The sequence below is a fragment of the Nesoenas mayeri genome (assembly GCF_963082525.1).
Source record: "Nesoenas mayeri genome assembly, chromosome: 28".
Classification (NCBI taxonomy): Eukaryota; Metazoa; Chordata; class Aves; order Columbiformes; family Columbidae; genus Nesoenas; species Nesoenas mayeri.
Window position 1 is genome coordinate 919,259 of NC_137558.1, and position 18,909 is coordinate 938,167.

An 18,909-nucleotide genomic window follows, 5' to 3' on the forward strand; every position below is an offset into this window, starting at 1 on the left:
TTGGAAGCAGAAGCTGCGGCTTTACGAAGCGGCCGCGGTTAAGCTGGGCCCGAGGTTTTGTGTGGACAATAAGCCGCGCCTGAGCCTGCCAGAGCCGCAGCGCACATTAGGCTGATGCTCCTGGTGGCATCTGCGACACCTGCTCTCGGTGCGGGGCGTTTTGGAGCCGCGGCGGCTCCTCGCGATGGCGAAACCCAGAAGATCTCTTCTGGAGGAGCTGGTGAAGCCTCAGGGACACCACCGTGGAGGTGACATGTGCACGGGGACACTCACCATTTTGGCTTCGGAGTGAACCGGGAGTCCCGACGGTGAAATGGAGCCGCTGGTGTTGATGGGTGGTCCGGGGATGCCGGGAATGTTGGGCACCATGGGCATGGGCCGCGCCAGCTGCGGGGAGGGAGCGACACGCGGGTGTATTGGAGCCAAAGGTGCTTTGGCAGCCGCGCCGCGCGAGCGGCTCCGTAATAATTCCCCCCGCCGAGCACATTTATAAATCCTGACAAACGCTCAGCGTTTTAACTACCGCCATCCATTACGCCGCCTGTCACCAAAGGCCACCAGCCGCTTCTTTGGTGGCCGCATCGGAGTCGTGCGTGGGAATGGGACAGCAGCTCCCAGCCTCCTTCCTTTCCTCCTTTCCCTTTCTTTTTCCCCTTTCCCCCTCTTTATCTTTCCCTCTCCCTTTCCTCCCCTTCCCTTCCCCTTCCTTTTTCCCCTTTCCCCTTTATCTTTCCCTTTCCTCCCCTTCTTTTTTCCCCTTTATCTTTCCCTTTCCTCCCCTTTCCCCTTTATCTTTCCCTTTCCCTTTCCTCCCCTTTCCCTTCCCTTCCCTTCCCTTCCCTTCCCTTCCCTTCCCCTTCCCTTCCTTTTTCTCCTTTCCCCTTTATCTTTCCCTTTCCTCCCCTTCCCTTCCTCTTCCTTTTTCCCCTTTATCTTTCCCTTTCCTCCCCTTTCCCTTCCTCTTTCCCTTCCCCTTCCTTTTTCCCCTTTCCCCTTTCTCTTTCCCTTTCCCTTCCCTTCCCTCTTCCCCTTTCCCCTTTATCTTTCCCTTTCCTCCCCTTTCCCTTTCTCTTTCCCTTACCTTCCCTTCCCCTTCCTTTTTCCCCTTTATCTTTCCCTTTCCCTTTCCCTTCCCTTCCCTTCCTTTTTCCCCTTTCCCTTTCCCCAAGGCTGAAGGTTTTTGGCCATTAACATCTCAACCCCCACGCCGCGCTCAGCAGGACCCACACGGGCGCCGCGGAGACACACAAACCACCCACCCAGCGCGGAAACCTGCCCCGAGCTCTGCAGAACCCACGAGTCACCCCGTGTGCGCAAAGCACAGCCTGCCAGCCCGACACCGAGCGGGTCTTTAGCAAGCTGGCGACGTTAGGCTCGGCTTTTCCAACACGTTCTCTGCAAGCTCGACTGGTTTCAATGCAGGCGCACGCTGTTCCAAATGGAAGCGGCTAATCAGGGATCCTGCAGCTCCAGCCTTGGACCAAGGGCATGAGCCATCTGTCCAGGCAAAGCGTTGTGCTTTTCCACACTTATTGCCCTCTAGTGTGATCCAGACGTTATTACCGCCTTGCCAGAGCTGGCCCGCCCGCCTCCTCCTCCTTATTTTGCGCGGAGGGGAGATATATGTTCATTTTTGCAAACTGGAAGCGTCTGTGTGTATTTGGCAGGGGGTAAACCCCGTCCCCTCCGCCGCTGAGCCGCGGTGGAAGCTTTTCTTACCGATATAACAGAAGGCATCTGCACGGGAGGGCCTGGGAGGACGGGCATGGTCTGTCCGTTCGCGAGCTGCACCACAAGCGGGAGGGAACCTGTGGGAGACCTGCAGGAACAACAATTAGCGCTTCCATAGATGATTTCATGTTGTCCTGGTGGCCCCGTAGCTCAGGGGTACGTGTGCGAATCGATTCGGGTTGGAGGATTTGGGCTCATTTTCCCGGGGGGACGGGAAGGGCCTCGCTGGCCGCAGGTTGGGGAAGAGGCGATGGCACCGCGGTGAATTCAAACCACCGCAGGTCACTTTGTGGCGAGAAGCGGCGTTTCCGATACACATGTGCACCCCGTCTACGTTACAGGGCGTCACCAACCCCACCGCCCTCCGGCTGTTGACTTTCTAGACTCAGCTTTTCTAGGAGAGCGGAGAAAAGCCGGAGATGATCCGCTCCGGGTGTTGGGGAGGGAAGGGAAACGGTGTTTGCTCGTCCTGAGTCGGTGACAGCGCAGCCGGGAGCCGAGTGGAGGCAGAGAAGAGCCGCTGCGAGCCTGACTATGGGGAGGGAGGAAAAGACATTGCCGCTGCTTCCAATAATTTGCTGCTGCCGAGCGCAGGGAAGGGGACGGACAAAGCGGGATCCTGGCGCTGGCACGGGGTGACACAGGCTGGGGACAAAGAGCGGCCGCGGGTCAGAGGGGGGAGTTCAACGCGCCAATAACTCAGGCTGGAATTTTTAAGGCTGCCTGGGGAACGCCAACGTGGCGGCTTCTCGATTCATTTCTATGGGGCGGCCCGAATCCTCCGAGGAGGCTTTGAAAAGCTCAGCCTAACGAGGGCGAGTTGCAGGGAGGTCACAGCCTCCCCCTCCATCTCTGTCACGCTGACAACCCCAGCGCGGCCATAACGAAGGGACCCTCGTTAAATCCGCAGCCTGAGCTCTCTGTAAAGCCCGTTCTAGGCGGGATCTACCCCCACGGGCAGATAAAATCCTACTAAAGCCCAGCTTAGTCCAGCTCTGATTTTTTGTGCCTTTGAGCTTGGGGGGACTCGGTTCCAACCTGCTCCGGGTTAGAAAAGGAGCACAATGCCCTTTCCAAACCCCAGGACAATCACTTAACCCCTTAATGCCTCCAGACAGGATTTAAAACTTTCCGTCGGGAAGTCTGGATTGATGGTGCCAGAGGGGTCAGGGCAAAAAACACCCGCGAAAATACGAACTGACAGCCAAAATAATATAAATGGCCCGGTTAATGTAAGGAGCCAGCCTCAAAGAAGGGTAATTAGAGAGAGGCCAAGAGCACAGCACAAAAGCAGCATCCTGACACTCAAAAGAAGAGAAGCGCAGCTAAATATGCGTCTCCCGAGGGCTGCGTGTAATGCGTTTCCTGCATCCTCCAGGCTCCTCGCTTTGATTTGCAGGGCTGGGGCTGCACGATGCGCCGCAGCGAGAGCTCCGGAGCCGCCGCCGCGCGTCGGTGCACAGGGAAAGGAGCAGAGGCATTAGATGTGCGGAAACAGAACAGGTCCCGAGGCGGGAGCTGAGCAGGGAGGATGCGGGAGGTTGCGCTTCAGAGGCAACAGCTTGTTGGAGAAAATCCCAAAGCCGTTAAAAGATCCAGACGGTTTCCTACGGCCAAAGCGACTTGGGAGCCGCGCTCGCGGTGCACACAACGAGTGGCGTGTCAACGTGTTTGGGGACTGGGTTTAATTTCTCCCGGCGGTGAGTTTCGCCTCGTTTCGTTCCGCTACGACAATTAGTTCCCGCTTGCTGCACTTCCACCCCCATTCGGCTTCTGGAGGCAGCGCCGCAACGAGGCTCTTATGGCCAAGCAGCCGCAGCGGGAACTGCGGCACCTCGGTCGTTGTGATAATCAAGGAGCTTATTTAGGTAGCTAATTAGTGGCCTGAGGATGCGCACTTACCCCAGCTGTCTGTTGGCGGGGGGGGCCTGGGTGATGACGGAGGTTGGGGAGGGCAGCGTGGGGTGCAGGGGGTCGTACCCTAAGTGCAGCGGCAGCGAGCCCGGCCGGACGATGGTCGGAGTCGGCGTGGAAATGATGACGGGCTTGGGGACGATCTCCTAGACAAAAGGAGACGTGCTGTTACTCGTTAGCGTCACAATCGCCCGGCCGGCTCTTCCTTTGAGGGTGTTAAAAGAAATGCAGTGAAAACGAAGGCAAGAACTGAGGCGCAAGGGGAGACAAAGTCAACCTGAAATTCAGATTTGGGGATTCAAATTTGGGGGATAATCCCCCTCTCCAGCCCCACGGGCGTCTCTAGGGTGGGGAGTTATTCAGACTCAGGGCACAGGGACATCTTGGAGAAGATCCGTGATGCGTTTGGCACTTTGGTCGCAGCACAAACGCGTTCCCAGGGGGAGCAGCAAGGTCTCCAAACCCACCGGGAGGGTTGAATGCAACGTGGCTTTTAGAGAAGCAGCTTTTCTAGTCCCTTCTAAAATCAGATGAACCTCACAAGCCCAAATGAGGCCTTGACACCCCACTACGAATCACAGAATGGTTTGGGTTGATGGGACCTTCAAATGTCACCCGTCCCATGAGCAGGGACATCGTCACCAGCTCGGGTTGCTCAGAGCCCCGTCCAGCCTGGCCTGGGGTGTCTCCACCACCTCTCCGGGTAACATGGGGTCTCACCACCCCCTCAGCGGCCAAAACCTCATTTTATTTAACCCGAATCTCCCCTCTTTTCGTTCAAACCCATCACCCCTTCCTACCGCAACGGGCGCTGTTCAAAAGCCCGTCCCCATCATCTCTGCGGCCCCTCTCTCCCCAGAGCGGGCTGGGGGACGGCAGGGACCCCTGGGGACACCCACCTTGTCCCTGTTGTGCGGGGACGGCGGGCGGGAGGCCGGGCTGTCCGGCGGGGACGAATCCACCTCCACCGGCTCCTCCTCCTTGATCTTGACGTCCGGGGTGGATGGTAGAGACATGTCCAGGGCTCCGGCGCTCTGCGGGGACACCAACAGGGTTTGGAACGGGGACAATGAGCTCGAGTTGGCCGCGAAACACGCGGCGGCTCCCGGTGGAAGAGCCACAGCTCCCAGTTCTTGCCAAACCGTTATGATTTATTCGGACCGAAGCGGCATCTGGGCGCCCGAGGCGGAGAGCGAGGCCTCCGTCTCCGTTCGGAGAGCAACGACGCTCCCTGCCCCAGATGGCACCATTTTGTGGTTTCTCAGTAACACACACACAATTCTTTCCATGGGTTGGGTGGCTTTTTCCCCCCTTTTTTGCTTCATAAAAGCAGAACAGGTAACAAAGCCAAACGCCTGCGAGTTACAGAAGGCGCTTTCATTCACAGAAGAGCCGTAAAGCATTGTATAAATCAGCCTGAATTATTTTATTGCCCGATTATCAAAAGCAAACAAAGAGCCATGCAAGTTATTAAATATCTATGAGCGCCCCATTAAAATAAAACCCGACCATATGCCTGAACCTGGCGACGAGCCACCGGCCCCGCTTCCCGCAGCGCACGCGCCCCATTGCAACCAGTTACCCAGTTACTGGGGGCGGGGGGACAAGGGGACTAAACGGAGCGGGGACTAAGCTGAGCGAGGACTAAGCTGAGCGGGGACTAAGCTGAGCGGGGACTAAACAGCGGGGACTAAACAGCGGGGACTAAACTGAGCGGGAACTAAATTCAGTGGGGACTAAACTGAGCGGGGACTAAATTGAGTGGGGACTAAACTGAGCGGGGACTAAACAGCGGGGACTAAATTGAGTGGGGACTAAACTGAGTGGGGACTAAACGGAGCGGGGACCAAACGGAGCGGGGAATAAACGGAGCGGGGAATAAACGGAGCGGGGACTAAACTGAGCGGGGACTAAACTGAGCAGCCACCTCTCCCCAAGGAGGAAGAGAAGATGTGGGAGACGCCGGCATGTGTGACCCCAACTGCGGATGCTGCATTGGGCCGGGATCCACCCAACCTCTCCCTCAATTAGTCCTGCCGGCTGTTTGTCCGTCCTGCGCCCTCCACAATCAATCCTTGAGCATCCAAGCTCAACCTCCTCCGCTTCGCTGCAGTTTAATTCTCCGGAGGGAGGGGAAAATTGCGGCAAGGGGGTGAATCCGGGCGCCCGCGGCCGCTCGGGATGGGGCTGCGGCTGCTCCGCGGTGATTTACGCGGGGGCTCTGCTGGCGGTGGGTGCGGTAACCGTTTACCTGCCCTCTGCAGCAGAGAATCGCGGCGAGAATCACAAAAGGAGAAGGGATTAACATGCAGGGAAGTCTCGAAGCACTTAAAGCGCCTCCAGGGAAGCTCCCGCTGCGCCTCTGGTTTTAATTAACGCGCTGGTGTCGAGACCACCCTTGGAGCCGAAGGACAAAACGCACCAGAGCGGCGGCGAGCGGGTTCGGCGCGGCCGAACGGCCAGAAACGCGGCTCTGGCCACAGACAAAACACAGATTTGATTTGGGGAGGGATAAACGCTCCTAACGCCCGCAGAAAGATTGAGGCTGCAGTATTCCTAAAGCAAAAAATAATAACAAAAAGAGGGAAATATGTGAGCGGGACGGAGCAGCAGCCCCGGGGCGGGAGGTGGGTGGTCTTAGGTTTCAAATGAATGGGTTGCTCAAGCGTTTGGATGCGAAACCACAAAGGCAAAACTACCTTTACGCAGCGCTCGGGGGTCTGGGCTGCAGAGAACAAAAGGCAAGAGCATAAACCGCCCCCTCGGCATAGCAATGAGAGCTCAATTCCTGCTTTCAAGAGCCCCGTTAGGAGGAGAGCGGCTGGAGAGTCAGGGTTCGGCTTCAATTCTGAATTCCTCCGTCCCCCATCTCGGTGAAGATTTACGCAGCCGCGCTCCCGCAGTTTATTTCCGAGCAGCGCCGCTGACTGCGAGCGTATGGACGGCCATACATCAATTTAGTAAATGTATGTGCCAGCCTAAGAGCCCAACACGCATCTGCTGCTCCTGGGGAGGGGTGGAAACGGGGTGGAAACGGCCTTAATTAGCTCCTATCTGACGAGATCCCGTTGTCCTTCAGACCCGGGGCTGGCGGGGGCAGCGGAATCGATGCCGTTTGCGTACGAGGAGGCTCTTTGTTAGAAAAAGCCCTTTCTCTAGGCGAATGTACCCGATACGGCTCCGATTTGAAAGGCGGGCGGCTGAGCTGGGTCCTGTCCCTGCACATCGCAGCTCAGGATCATCATAATTGAGGATTTAGATCCCTGGGGGAATTTTTGTGTTGAACAGCATCCTGCATCTCCCTCCTAAGGTGTTTTGGGTACCGCCGTTCTTTGCTCTTATTTAAAGCCAAAGGAACGATAAAGCATTAAACCCTGCTCTGGCCAGGCTTTGGGTTGCAGAACACGCAGCCAAAATCACCCGAATTCATCAACTAAACCCCCGTGGGAGGCAGAGTATGAAATCCCAGACCACACTGTGTTATCCTACACCATGTGAGTGGCACTAGCCCCAATTCCATCCCCCCCAAAAACGCTCCTGGATCATTTTCCAGCCCCGTGCCCCCCGGTTCTTGCCTTTTTGTCGTCATCCTCATTCGCCCTCTTGAAGTCGTGCTCGAAGGAGCCGGCCAGCTCGTTGAACAGTCCCACCTCCTCGCAGTTCTTCAGGAACCGCGTCGGGGTCGGCGTCTGATCTTTGGGGCAGAAAACAGAAGAACGGGTCAAAAAAGAGGCTGCAAAATTCACATTGAGCGCCCCAATCCTCTCCGGGGGGGGTCTATAACAAGTGTTCTTTGCTTTTGATGGGGGGAGATGGTTCTTCACTAAGGTGGCATGTTTGCAAAGCAAGTGACAATTCCTAAAGGGGAAAAGAATAGATTTGGGATTTTATTTCTGTGTTTAAAGAAATGAAGGTAGAAGGTGGACTAGATGACCTTTAAAGGTCCCTCCCAAGCGGAACTATTTGGTGGTTTAATGAAATAAGGGTTGCGGCGAGTGCCGTGCAGTGATTTCTGCAGAATCCCCCGCCCCAGCGTCTGTGTTGATTCAGCTGAATTGCGGCCGCAAGGAAAGAATCGGGAGGTTTGATGGCACTGAAACGCATCTGAAAATATAGAGTGGTGCCGATGTGAAGAGATTTGGGCCCCCCCGGTGCCGGCTCCGAACATTAAAGCGCATCCCAGGACAGACGTGTTTTAAGCACAAAGATCCCGGGGATAGTCTGAGCCTGAGCTGCTGCACAAACTAGTGGTGCAGATGAGCTCGACCTACACAAAACCCTCTGCGTGTCCCTTCCAACCCCAATTCTTGTGTCATTCTATGAAATAGCCCATTAGATGTCACACCGGCGGCGACTCTGGCCTCGCCGTGGCAGGACTTAAGCTTTACTTCCAGCCTAACTTCAAACCCTGCCTCTGGGTTTTGTTAATAAAGCCAAAGCCTCTTCTGAGCGCCCTTCGGTTCCCTAAAAATCTCTCTTTGTTAAACCAGGGAGCTTTAGCAACTCAAGATCTCAGCCTAAGGGTGTTTTTTCCGGTGCTTTAGTGGCTCTTGGGATCTTTTTGGACCGTTCCCCGTTTAGGACCAACTCAGGGCCTAAATCTCCAGCACAAGTTTTCCCCAAAACGCGGGACCTCCCTCATCTCATCGCTCCCCGAGTCCTAATTCCTCCCCCCAGGAATTTCGCCCCCGAAATACATATTCCTGTTTCAATGAGTCTCTCTGGGAGGGAGAACAATTCTTTACGACTCTCGTTGGTTTAACGAAGGATCCTCCTGCTCGTTAACGCTCGGCACAAAGCAAGAGAACAAGAAAAACCCAGACGCAAAATGGTGGCTTAACAAAGAAATACATGAGGAATGTAGGGCAGGGAGTCCACACAAAAGCCTGGCAGCTCCAGAGCTCGGCCTGGGAAAGCCTGGCTTAGCTAGGCTGGTCTTGCGCTGACCATGAGAAATAAGTTTGGGGTTTATCTAGTGTTTAACCCCAGATAAACCCACCAGTTAGCCCAGAGGAGCTGGGGAGGGGTAAACCTGACCTACTGCTGCTCCTTGCGCTAAACCTGACCTACTGCTGCTCCTTGCGCTAAACCCGACCTGCCGCTGCTCATTGCGCTAAACCCGACCCGCCGCTGCTCCTTGTGCTAAACCCGACCCGCCGCTGCTCCTTGTGCTAAACCCGACCCGATGCTGCTCCTTGCGCTAAACCCAACCCGCCACTGCTCCTTGCGCTAAACCCGACCCGCCGCCGCTCCTTGCGCTAAACCCGACCTGATGCCGTTCCTTGCGCTAAACTCGACCCGCCGCCGCTCCTTGCGCTAAACCCCACCCGCCGCCGCTCCTTGCGCTAAACCCGATCTGATGCCGTTCCTTGCGCTAAACCCCACCCGCCGCCGCGCCTTGCGCTAAACCTGACCTACTGCTGCTCCTTGTGCTAAACCTGACCTGCCGCTGCTCTTTGCGCTAAACCCGACCCGTCGCCGCTCCTTGCGCTAAACCCGACCCGATGCTGTTCCTTGCACTAAACCCGACCTGATGTCGTTCCTTGTGCTAAACCCGACCCGCCGCTGCTCCTTGCGCTAAACCTGACCCACCGCTGCTCCTTGAGCTAAACCCAGCCTGTCTGAGCCTAGCCGCAGAATACGCGTGTCTGGGACCACAAACAGGAGGATTTTTAATGCTGGGACCCAGTGCTGCTCCCCCTGATTTAAACTCAGCTTTAGCAAGCTAAGCCGAGCCTCCTGCTCTGCGCCTTCTTTAGAAAGGGGGCGAGGGAAGGACAAAGCTCTCAAACTCCTTTAAGGGATGTGAAATACAAGGGCCCGAGGAGGCAGGAGAATATCTGCGAGCGGCAAGGATGCGCTGCCACACAATATCGAGATGTTTAGATTGGATTTGCTCGATGTGATCGAGGCTGCGTTGAGCGGCCAATCTGCAATCACACTCTGCAGCGTTTTAATTTATTAACTGCCGGCCTAAAAGCTCAAGAAAATTAACACCTGGGCTAAGGAGAAGAACCCGGGTTTATCCAACTCGGTTCATCGTCCTCAAAGCACAAGCGGCGACGCGAGAGGCCTCCCGGCTATAAATCTCCCAGCCTTAATAAAAAGGGCGAGCGCTAAAAAGGAATAGAATTAAAAAAAAAAATGCAAAAATCCCCACAAAACTTGATACTACCATAAAAAAGGGGAAAAAAAGAGCCTTGGAAGCCTCTGGCTTTGCTCTCCCCCTGATTAAATGCAGATCACAAGGGGTTTTATGGGCGGTAGGGACGTGTTGCAGTGCATCTGGTCGCTGGGATTAATCTGGCGGTGCCGGTGTATTAATGGGCACATACCTGCGATGATGACGGAGTCGGTTCGAGCCGGGCCGAATTTCAATGTCATCTCATGCTTGTGTTTATGAACCGCCAGGTGGTCCTCGTTTGTAAACCTCTGAAACGAAACAATTGCCAAAATGGGGGATAAATGGCGTTTTTTGGGGGGGCGGGGGGTGTTTTACGGGTCCGTCCTGGAGCGCAAATTGCTGCCGAGCGTTGAGCAAAACCAGAGCGGGGATGGATTGCTTTCAAAAGCAGCCGTTGCGTGGGGTTTCTGGGGAAGAAATGTTGTTAATAAGACGGGTTTTAAAGCGCCGGGGCCACGAGGAGACGCGGCGAGATGCGCCGCTTTATTGCCGGGTCATGGGGGGTGATGAATTCGGCGCTATCGGGGGTCACAAAGGGTGTTTTCGGACGGTTTCATGGAGCGGTTGATTCGCCGTCGGAAATGCCACCTGCGGGAGAATTCGGGGATAAGAAGCACTCGGGGTTTTAGGGACAAAGGGGGCGAATCGCCCTTGGGAGGCGGAGAGGATTGAGGGAGGGATGGGGTTAACGAGCAGCATCCTAACGACCCCGCGATGGATCGGCCGCTCCTAATAGACTGCGACAAAGCGGCCGCGCCGCAGCGTTTTCCTACCGCAGGCTCTTTGTACCGCAGCGTTTGACGCGGCGTTTCCAGCGCGCCGTTCCCCTTTTCCCTTTGGTTTTCTTCAATCCTCTCCTTAAACCACCCACCAAATGAATCAACCCAAAGCCACCTGTTCTGGGGAACAAACTGGAGCGTGACCCCCCCTGTTTTCACTCACTTCCCGATGCTTATTTATGATTTAATTGTGGGGTTTGCCTTGATTTCTTTGCCGGGGACATAATTGGGGCCGTCGCATCCATCTGTGCCACAGTTACAACCGCATTATGCAAAGTGTCCCTTCAAACACACCGACGGCGACTTAGAACCGCGGCTCAAATTCAACGAGATTAAACATATCACGGTGTTGAACGGAGAAAAACAAGGAGGTTTTTGCCTGCACTCCGGCTTTGCCGTAAATAAAGCTTCAATAATATTTCTCAATGGTTTTGCTAAATACACCCCGACTTGGTTCCGCTCGTTTTCGGAAATAGCGACACAAATCTCGGCGCCGCCGAACAAAGGGACAAAAGGAAAAGGCGTCGTTTCGTATTGTGCTGTAAAGGGGAGTGGGGGAGACGCTTCGGCACCTTCCCGGCCCAAAACCACCCTGGGTTTTAATGGTTTTTGGCTGTTAAATAGGTGGGTTGGGGCGAGCGGAGGGAAAGGAATCGGGTTGCGATGAGCGGGTTTGGGGTGAATATCGCGCACAACGCACAGGTTGGGGGTGACGAAGGGAAAAGGAGCGAAAAGCAGCAAAAGGCAGAATATGCCCAATTCTCTGCGTCGTTTTTGTAGCGGGCGAAGGAATTTTTAGGGAGGTTTTTAGGCAAGAAGACAAGGGAGAGAACGCAGGTTTCCCCCCTGCAAACCCAGCCTCGCTACATCTGGATTTATTAGGATCTCTCATTTTGCTCCATCGCGCGGTTTTTTATGGTGTTTTGGGGCGTTTTTTGCGTTTTCTAGGGCGCTTTTCCTTCTCGGGGTGCAGTTACGGCTCTATTGAAGATGTTTATGCGGCTGGCGGCTCGGGAGCTCAGCGCCGCGCACACAAGCGCTCGCAGACACCATATATCTTTCCGCACGCATTTGCAAGCGCCCGGAGCCGGCGGCCGAGTCTGGCACCGGCGCCCTAAATCATGTCATTTTACACACAGCAGCAAACAGGGGGGGGGTGGAAAAGTGGGCTGGGGGGGGGATGGAATGAGTTAAAGCCGCAGCGCTGGCTTTAATATTTAATCTCCCTCCATCAGCGGCTGCCACGCAGCGGTGTTATTTCAGCCGCTATTTTGCGGGCGTTGGGATGAAAAAGGTGGAGACGGGAAGCTCTTTAGGGTTCGGAAGCTTCGCGCTGCGGAAAATCAACCCCGATTTGGGGGTTTTTCGCCATCCTCCGGTGCCAACCGATGGCGTTTGGGGTTGGTTTGGTTTGATCTGGGTTTATTTAGCTTGAAAGCATCAATGCTTTTTGGATTTAAGCGCGAGCTCGGGTAGAGCTGCGTTCTTTACTCACCGGGCTGTGACAGCTCCATGAATAAATGGGCTCGTTTAAGAAGTATTTAATAGGACACAAGACTTCCAGCTGGACCAACACACCAGCTCCATTAGAACAAATGCAGGAGGCTCATCTTTAGGCGAGATTTAACAATAATAAGGGGTTTTTCTGGCTTATGTCAAACCTACAAGTGTGTTGGGTGTGAATAGGAGGGCTGGATATTGCGGGTGACCGGGATCGTTGTGGCTTCCAACACCTTTTGAACCTTGACAGTGATTTTCTGAGTGCACGAGGGTTTTAATAGAGCTACAAGTGTGGGGCTTGTAAAATAGGGGGGTTTTACCTTGGTGAGCCCCGGTACAGATGAAAAGGGTGAGGAGTCAAACCTGCCCCCGTCAGGCTCGTCACACGGCTGAATTAATAATAATTAACACGCCGTCGTTAATGCGGGGAAGCCAAAGCGCCGCTCTAATGGTCCCTCCGGCGCAGAAACGCGGTTCAAACACCTGGATACGGGGTGGGGGAACAAATGCAACGGCACGTGTATCGCGACCGCAGCGCCGGAGGTGACGGCGCCGCGCTACGTGTGGGCCGGTGTGGCTAAGCCAAGCTTAAAGTCACCGGATTTAAAACCCCGAGTGAGGTTTGGCTTGCAAAGGGGGGATGCTGCCCATCCATCCATCCGCGGCCCCCGTTCGCCCGGCTCGACGGCCGCGGTAACGAACGCAGGGTCACGGGTGCCCCCGGGGGCCCCAAGGTGACGGCGCTGAATGATGTGACCCCCTGGCAACCCCCTCTGGGTTCTGGCGCAGATCTGGGCTCCGTCTCACCCATCTGAGCAATGACAACGATAATTCCCTCCCTGGCGGGGAGGCTGTAAGGATTAATTCGCTAATGCGCGTAAAGTGCCCCGATACTGGAGTGATTCATAGATTTTAAAGGCCGGGGGGACCATTACAATTATCTACCCAGCACCACGTGAATCCCCAGATGGGCCCCTTTCCATCGGCGAGGAGGCGTCGCGAGATAACGCCGCAAAAGACTTGTTGGTTTGAAAGAATGCGCCGCGAGCGCGGCCAAACCGGCTCATTTTTCACACTTACGGGAGACGACACACAAAGATTTTGGAGCCGGTTCCTCCCGTGGGTCCCCCAGGTTTCCAAAGAGCTCGGAGCCCGGGAAGAGCTCGCGGTGATGGATTTTGGAGGTGGCTCCGGCTTACCGAGCGCTCCTGGAAAGCTGGTTTTGGTGGTAGCGTCTTATTGCTCGAGGAGGGAAGAGCCGGCGCCTCTGCGAGGATAAATGAGAAGAGCGAGGGTTTAAGAGCGATCGGCCCAAGTGCAAGATGTTAAGCAGATCGTGCGTTGCACGTATAGGTGTTTAAAGAGCTGCGGCGCTTCGAGCACAAAGGGTTTTGCGGGAGGGGGAGCAGCTGCGAGCGCAGCGCGGGTTTTATAGCCAGGACGCCCGAGCCAAGGTCATTTCAGCCCCGTTTGCACAGGGGAGGGAAGAACACAAAGGAACCTGAGCGGGAGGTAAAGGACGGGAAGGGCGGCTCAGCACGGCGCCCGCGGCAAAGCGCGGGGGAATGAGACCCCCGGTGCCTTCGCGAGTCGGGGGAGGCACGAAAAGCTCGTTTGTGCTCGCTCGGTGCTGTGGAAACACAAAAGGTGGTGAAGTGGCTGTGGAGGGGAGCGGGTTTGGGTGCGTTTTGTGCAGGGCAGCCCCCAAAACCGCAGGGAAGAGAAACGCTGAAGTGTTGGTTTTGGCTGGGGGGACTGCGGGGCCCACGTGGTTGTGCCTCTTGCTTTACAAACCTGTGTACATACAAACCTGCGTACATACAAACCTGCGTACATACATACAAACCTGCGTACATACATACAAACCTGCGTACATACATACAAACCTGCGTACATACAAACCTGCGCGCACCCAAACCTGTGCACATACAAACTTGCGTGCACACCCAAACACGTGCACATACAAACCTGCGCACATATGAACCTGCGCACATATGAACCCGTGCGCGCACCCAAACCTGTGCACCCAACCTGTGCGCGCACCCAAACCCGCGCACGCACCCAAACCCGCGCACGCACCCAAACCTGCGCGCGCACCCAACCTGCGGGTGCACCCAACCTGTGCGCGCACCCAAACCCACGCGCATCCAAACCTGCACGCGCGCCCAAACCTGCACGCGCGCCCAAACCTGCGTGCGTGCCCAAACCTGCGTGCGCGCCCAAATCCGCGCGCGCACCCCCAAATCCGCGCGCGCACCCAAATCCGCGCGCGCACCCAAACCTGTGCGTGCACCCAAACCCGTGCACACCCAAACCTGCGCACATCCTGCCCTGTGATTAACTCACGCTTCTTTCCCTCTTTAAAAACAAAATAAGAAGAATAATCACCATCAGAACGTATTTGAAGGCGGCGCTCGGTGCTGGTACCAACAGCCACAACCAAACCGCCCCAAAGCCCTTTAACAAGCGCTTCCGTTGGGGTGAACCTTGTGCAAACCACCACAATTTGCCCTTTTTTCCCCCCCCCCCGGTGTTTTGCTCCTACCGAATGAACACGGAGATATTGGGGTTGCTCCACAAACCTCCCTGCAATTTGCAAGCGGGTTCCGGAGCCCGTCGCGTCCTCCTCGGGCACAAGGGCAAAGCGTTTCGCCGCCAGGAGGGCAATAATTCCATTGCCGTTTCTATAGCTGCGCTCATCCCAGAGGGTTTCTCGTGCACATGCCCCGCGCCGAAATGCAGGTGTTGCAATGGGGGGGGCGCAGCAACCATCTGGTCTCGGCACACGGAGAGGAGCGTTCGGCCAAGGACACACGGGGCAAACTCTTCAATAAACCCCGTGTTTAACTTTTCTCTGTTATAGAAAGAAATGGAATGAAGTCTCACGTGGTAGAGAGTGTCCCCTTCACCTCCAAAGCACTTGAGTTGAGCAGCAGGGTGCAAAAGAATAATGGTTAACCCTATGGAGCCAACCGGCCCGGACATGAAAGCGTTAAATCCAGCTGGATTTAACCCAAAATGGACAGCGGGTGCTTCCAAAATCGCAGCGGGCACTCCTGAGGGGTTTCTCGGCCACGCACCGAAGGGCCACGACTCAACACTCCGTCCTTTTTAAATAGGGGCGCACATAGAAAAAGCACCGGATGCTTGAGGGGGGTTATGGGAGGGAAAAGCCACACGAGGAGCCCTCGGAGGCGCAGCCTAAACCTCACTTTGCAAAGCTAAGCAGGGACCATCAGGCTCCTAAATCCCTAATGGGGGGGTATTTTAGGGCAGTGACACCGTCCTGTGTTCGAGGGATGCTTGAGGGGTGCTCAAAGGATGCTCAAGGGATGCTCGAGGGGTGCTCAAAGGACGCTCAAGGGATGCTCAAGGGATACTGAAAGGACGCTCAAGGGATGCTCGAGGGGTGCTCAAAGGACACTCAAGGGATGCTCAAAGGATGCTCGAGGGATGCTCGAGCGACACAGATCACAAAGCCCGCGGCGCCGGAACCTGGAACGGCGCTCGTTATTTACTTCCACACGGTGGAGCGTTTTTAGCCTCGTTTGGCGCAAAGCGAAGGTTATTAAAGCCCCGCGTATTAATTACCGCTGCCACATAAGTTAAGAGGAGAGGCACAGCGGTAATTAAGGGAGGTGAGCGAGGGGGTGGAGCCGCCGAGCGTCAGCGACTCGGGATCCACACCGGCCCCCCCGGGAACCCCCAATAGCTCCGGCGTGGCCGTGAATCATTATTACGTCCCCGAGTCGAATCCCAGCAGCGCCGCCACTCTTGAGCGTGACCTTGGGCGAGCCATCAATTCCTTCCCTACCTACCGGGCTGCACAAATACAAAGGGAAACGGCTCCATCCTTCACGGGGGCGTTGGGAGAGGGAGCCGAGCGCAGCGCGAGCGCCAGGAGCTGCGGGAAAAGAGATCAATATGTTAACAAAGGCAATCGCAGCCGCGTTTCAAGGTTGGGGATTCGTTAGCTCAGCGTTTCTTCTTCTCGGGGGATAGAGAGAGGGGGAAAGGGGCCGGGAAATCCCTGTCCTACCGCAGAGTGAGGAATTGGGAATGATGGGGAGGGAGGGAATGGGGAATGATGCGGCGGTGCCGTTCGCAGGGCGATGCGGACAAAGAAACCGGGAGAAGGGAAAGGGTGGAAAAATAGAAGGAATACAATAAAAAGTCCCCCCCCGCCGCCTCGCAAAGACTTGAGATGCGGCACAGAAACGCAATGCGGGCGCAAAGCTCCGCAACGGCTACAGGAGCCAACGGCCCCCGTGCGATCATTCATAGAGTGAAAAGAATAGCAGGAAACCCCTTCTCGGCGTAACCCCGAGAAACCAGAACGTAAAAGGAATTAAATGGGAAGCGGAGCTGATTGATTTGGCCGCAGACCCGAGGGGTTGTGTTTCGGGAGGGTGGATGTGGGTGCCGCAAACTCCACATTGGAATGTGGGTGACAACGGGGCTCCGGGTGTCCCCGCGGTGTTGGGGACACGGCGCCGCCGCCCCGGCTGTGGGAACCGTGACACAAAATGGCCAAGGAAAGGCTTTGAGCCACAGGACGGGGCTAAAACCAGGACTAGGACGTGGCCGCTTGGGCTTTGTTGGGCCACACATTCCCGGCTGATCCTTAATTAAAAACCGCGTCGTTAGCGCATTGTGCCGCGGGCTGAGAAGGTGGCGCGACTCGGCCTTGACCCCGAGCGCCACCACGGTCCCCCCATTCAGCTTTTTAATGCGCTGGAAGGTCCATTTCCTCCAATTCTTTGGGATTTTGGGTGCGCGCCCGCCCATTCATGGACCGCGAGCTGCTTCGCCGCCTGAAAAATGGGGGGTTTTGGTCTTTATTTTGCAGACCTGAGGCCAGAACCCCCACGGGGCAGCTTGGAGACGGCGGCACGTTAAATACGACTCAAATTAAAGCAGCTCGGGGTTTTATCCCCTATTTGTTAATGAGTGGGAATGAGCTCCATGCAAGCGCAGCCCCGCACAACCAGAGGCGCGGGGGCAGAAATTAAAGCCCCGCCGCCTCAAATTCCTCATTCCCATGAGCACAAAGAGCTTCCCCAGCACCAAACCACCCGCTTTTCCTCCCTTTGTGCCTCTCCGCACCCTCTTCCCGCAGATTTAAGCCACGCTTTGCTTTCCAGATGCAAACCCAAGCCCTGTATATCACCGAAGCCGCCGCGGGGTCGTCGGAGCTCGGCGGTAATTAAGCTTTTAAAAGCAGAAAGGCAGCGGGAAAGGAGGAAAGCAGAGCAGGCGTTCGGCTCTTTTTGCGCCTCCGAAGAGCCACCTGTTTGATGGGAAGGGGCGATTTATGGGCGATTTCCCGCGGCGCTGCTGCTCCCGCCCCGATGAGGCTCCCGTGACCCTCTTCTCGTCTCTTTTTCCCCCGAGATTGATGGTTTGCAGCGGGTTATTGCGGAGGGTTGAGCGCCGGCTCCATCCTGCAAGCAGCTCTGCGTCGTTATTATTATACCCCCCCACACCTCAATTCTGCAGCGGGTTTGAGCTTCCCCTGCAAGCCGGGGAAGCAAAACCTCATGGGTTTCACCCCATTCATTCCCCTGGGACTCAGCCCCCGACACACCGCTCAAGCTTCTCTACGCACTTAATAACCAAACCGAACCCCAAAACCAGCCTTTTTGCACCCAAATCGGCCACCCCGGTTGCGCTTTGCGGCATCGCGGTGCTCTCGCTTGCTTCTAATTGCCTCCTTATACCATTAAACCCTTTTAGCACCACATTCCACTTGCAGCCCTTGATAGAAATAGGCAGATAAAGCATTGAAATGGGAGCAGAAAAGCGAGGAGATCGAGGCGAAGGGAACACGAGCGGCTTCTCCATGTCCCCAACACCGAAACGATCCCCTCCGGGGCTTTGCATTTGTTCCTCCCATATTATGGGGCCGTAGGTAATAAAACCCGCAGCAAAACGCATTTAATTTGGGTGGTTTTTTGTGTTTCTAGAGCTTACAAATATTAGAGGTTCACAGCAAAGGAGACAAAAGCCCGGCTTAACACCCGAGGAGGTGAATTAATGCAGGCGGTAGAATTAAGGCTGAAAATAGCACTGCGAATATTTGGGGGGGGGTGCAAATATTTAGGGTGGCAACGCAAAGCAACCAAGACAACAGCCAACCTGCTCTTATACTTTAAGCCTAGCTTAGAAGCTTAAAATCCAGCCCGTTGAGTATCTATTGTTATAAAGGAGCTTTGTAGAGCCCGAGCCGCTCGTCTCTATATCCAAAAGCCACACTAAGGGGTTTAAGCAGATAAATGTGATGGTTTGAATTGCCGACAATGACCCCGGTGGCCGTAAAACCCTCCCCGCTCTGTCCCCCGAATAAACGCGGCTCCAACGCCTCATTTATAAAGAAGCCGCGGCATTTCGGCAGCAAAAAACACCCTGAACCACCCCAAAGCCAAAGTGACTCGACATCCTGCAAGAACCGCGTTTGCCGACGTGGTTTAATTGAGCGGGGTTTACTGCTGAGATTAATTTATAGCTTGTTTGGCGCTGCTGCGGACTCTCCCACCCCAGCCCCTCCGTGCGCGGGTCTTTATTGTCTCCGTGTTTATTCTCGGGGGGGGTGGATTTTAGGACTTTAATGTTTCTATTGTTTTAATCCGGTGTGTAAAAGAATGATTGGAGGCAAACAGCTGGCGCAGGGGCTGGGACGCGGTTTAGCAAGGCGCAGGTGTTAAACAACCCCCCGATTTATCGCGTTTGCGGGGGATCTGGAGCCTTTTGCTTTGCCACCGGGATGCGGTTTGGTCTAAAACCGGTTCTAGCGACCCAGGG

The 18,909-nt window shown here is 55.5% G+C and overlaps 1 protein-coding gene across 1 annotated transcript in view; it reads right to left on the reverse strand.

Annotated features, from left to right (window-relative positions):
- Positions 1-18,909, reverse strand: part of LOC308050401 (cyclic AMP-dependent transcription factor ATF-7) — a 51,799-nt gene that overhangs the window by 8,078 nt on the left and 24,812 nt on the right. Inside the window, exons 3-8 of the mRNA XM_080360508.1 lie at positions 9,981-10,077; positions 7,221-7,339; positions 4,545-4,679; positions 3,634-3,791; positions 1,720-1,819; positions 274-387 (exon numbers count right to left, since the gene is read on the reverse strand). Coding sequence (XP_080216634.1) covers positions 274-387; positions 1,720-1,819; positions 3,634-3,791; positions 4,545-4,679; positions 7,221-7,339; positions 9,981-10,077 — 723 coding nt within the window. The remainder of the gene's footprint in view (positions 1-273; positions 388-1,719; positions 1,820-3,633; positions 3,792-4,544; positions 4,680-7,220; positions 7,340-9,980; positions 10,078-18,909) is intronic.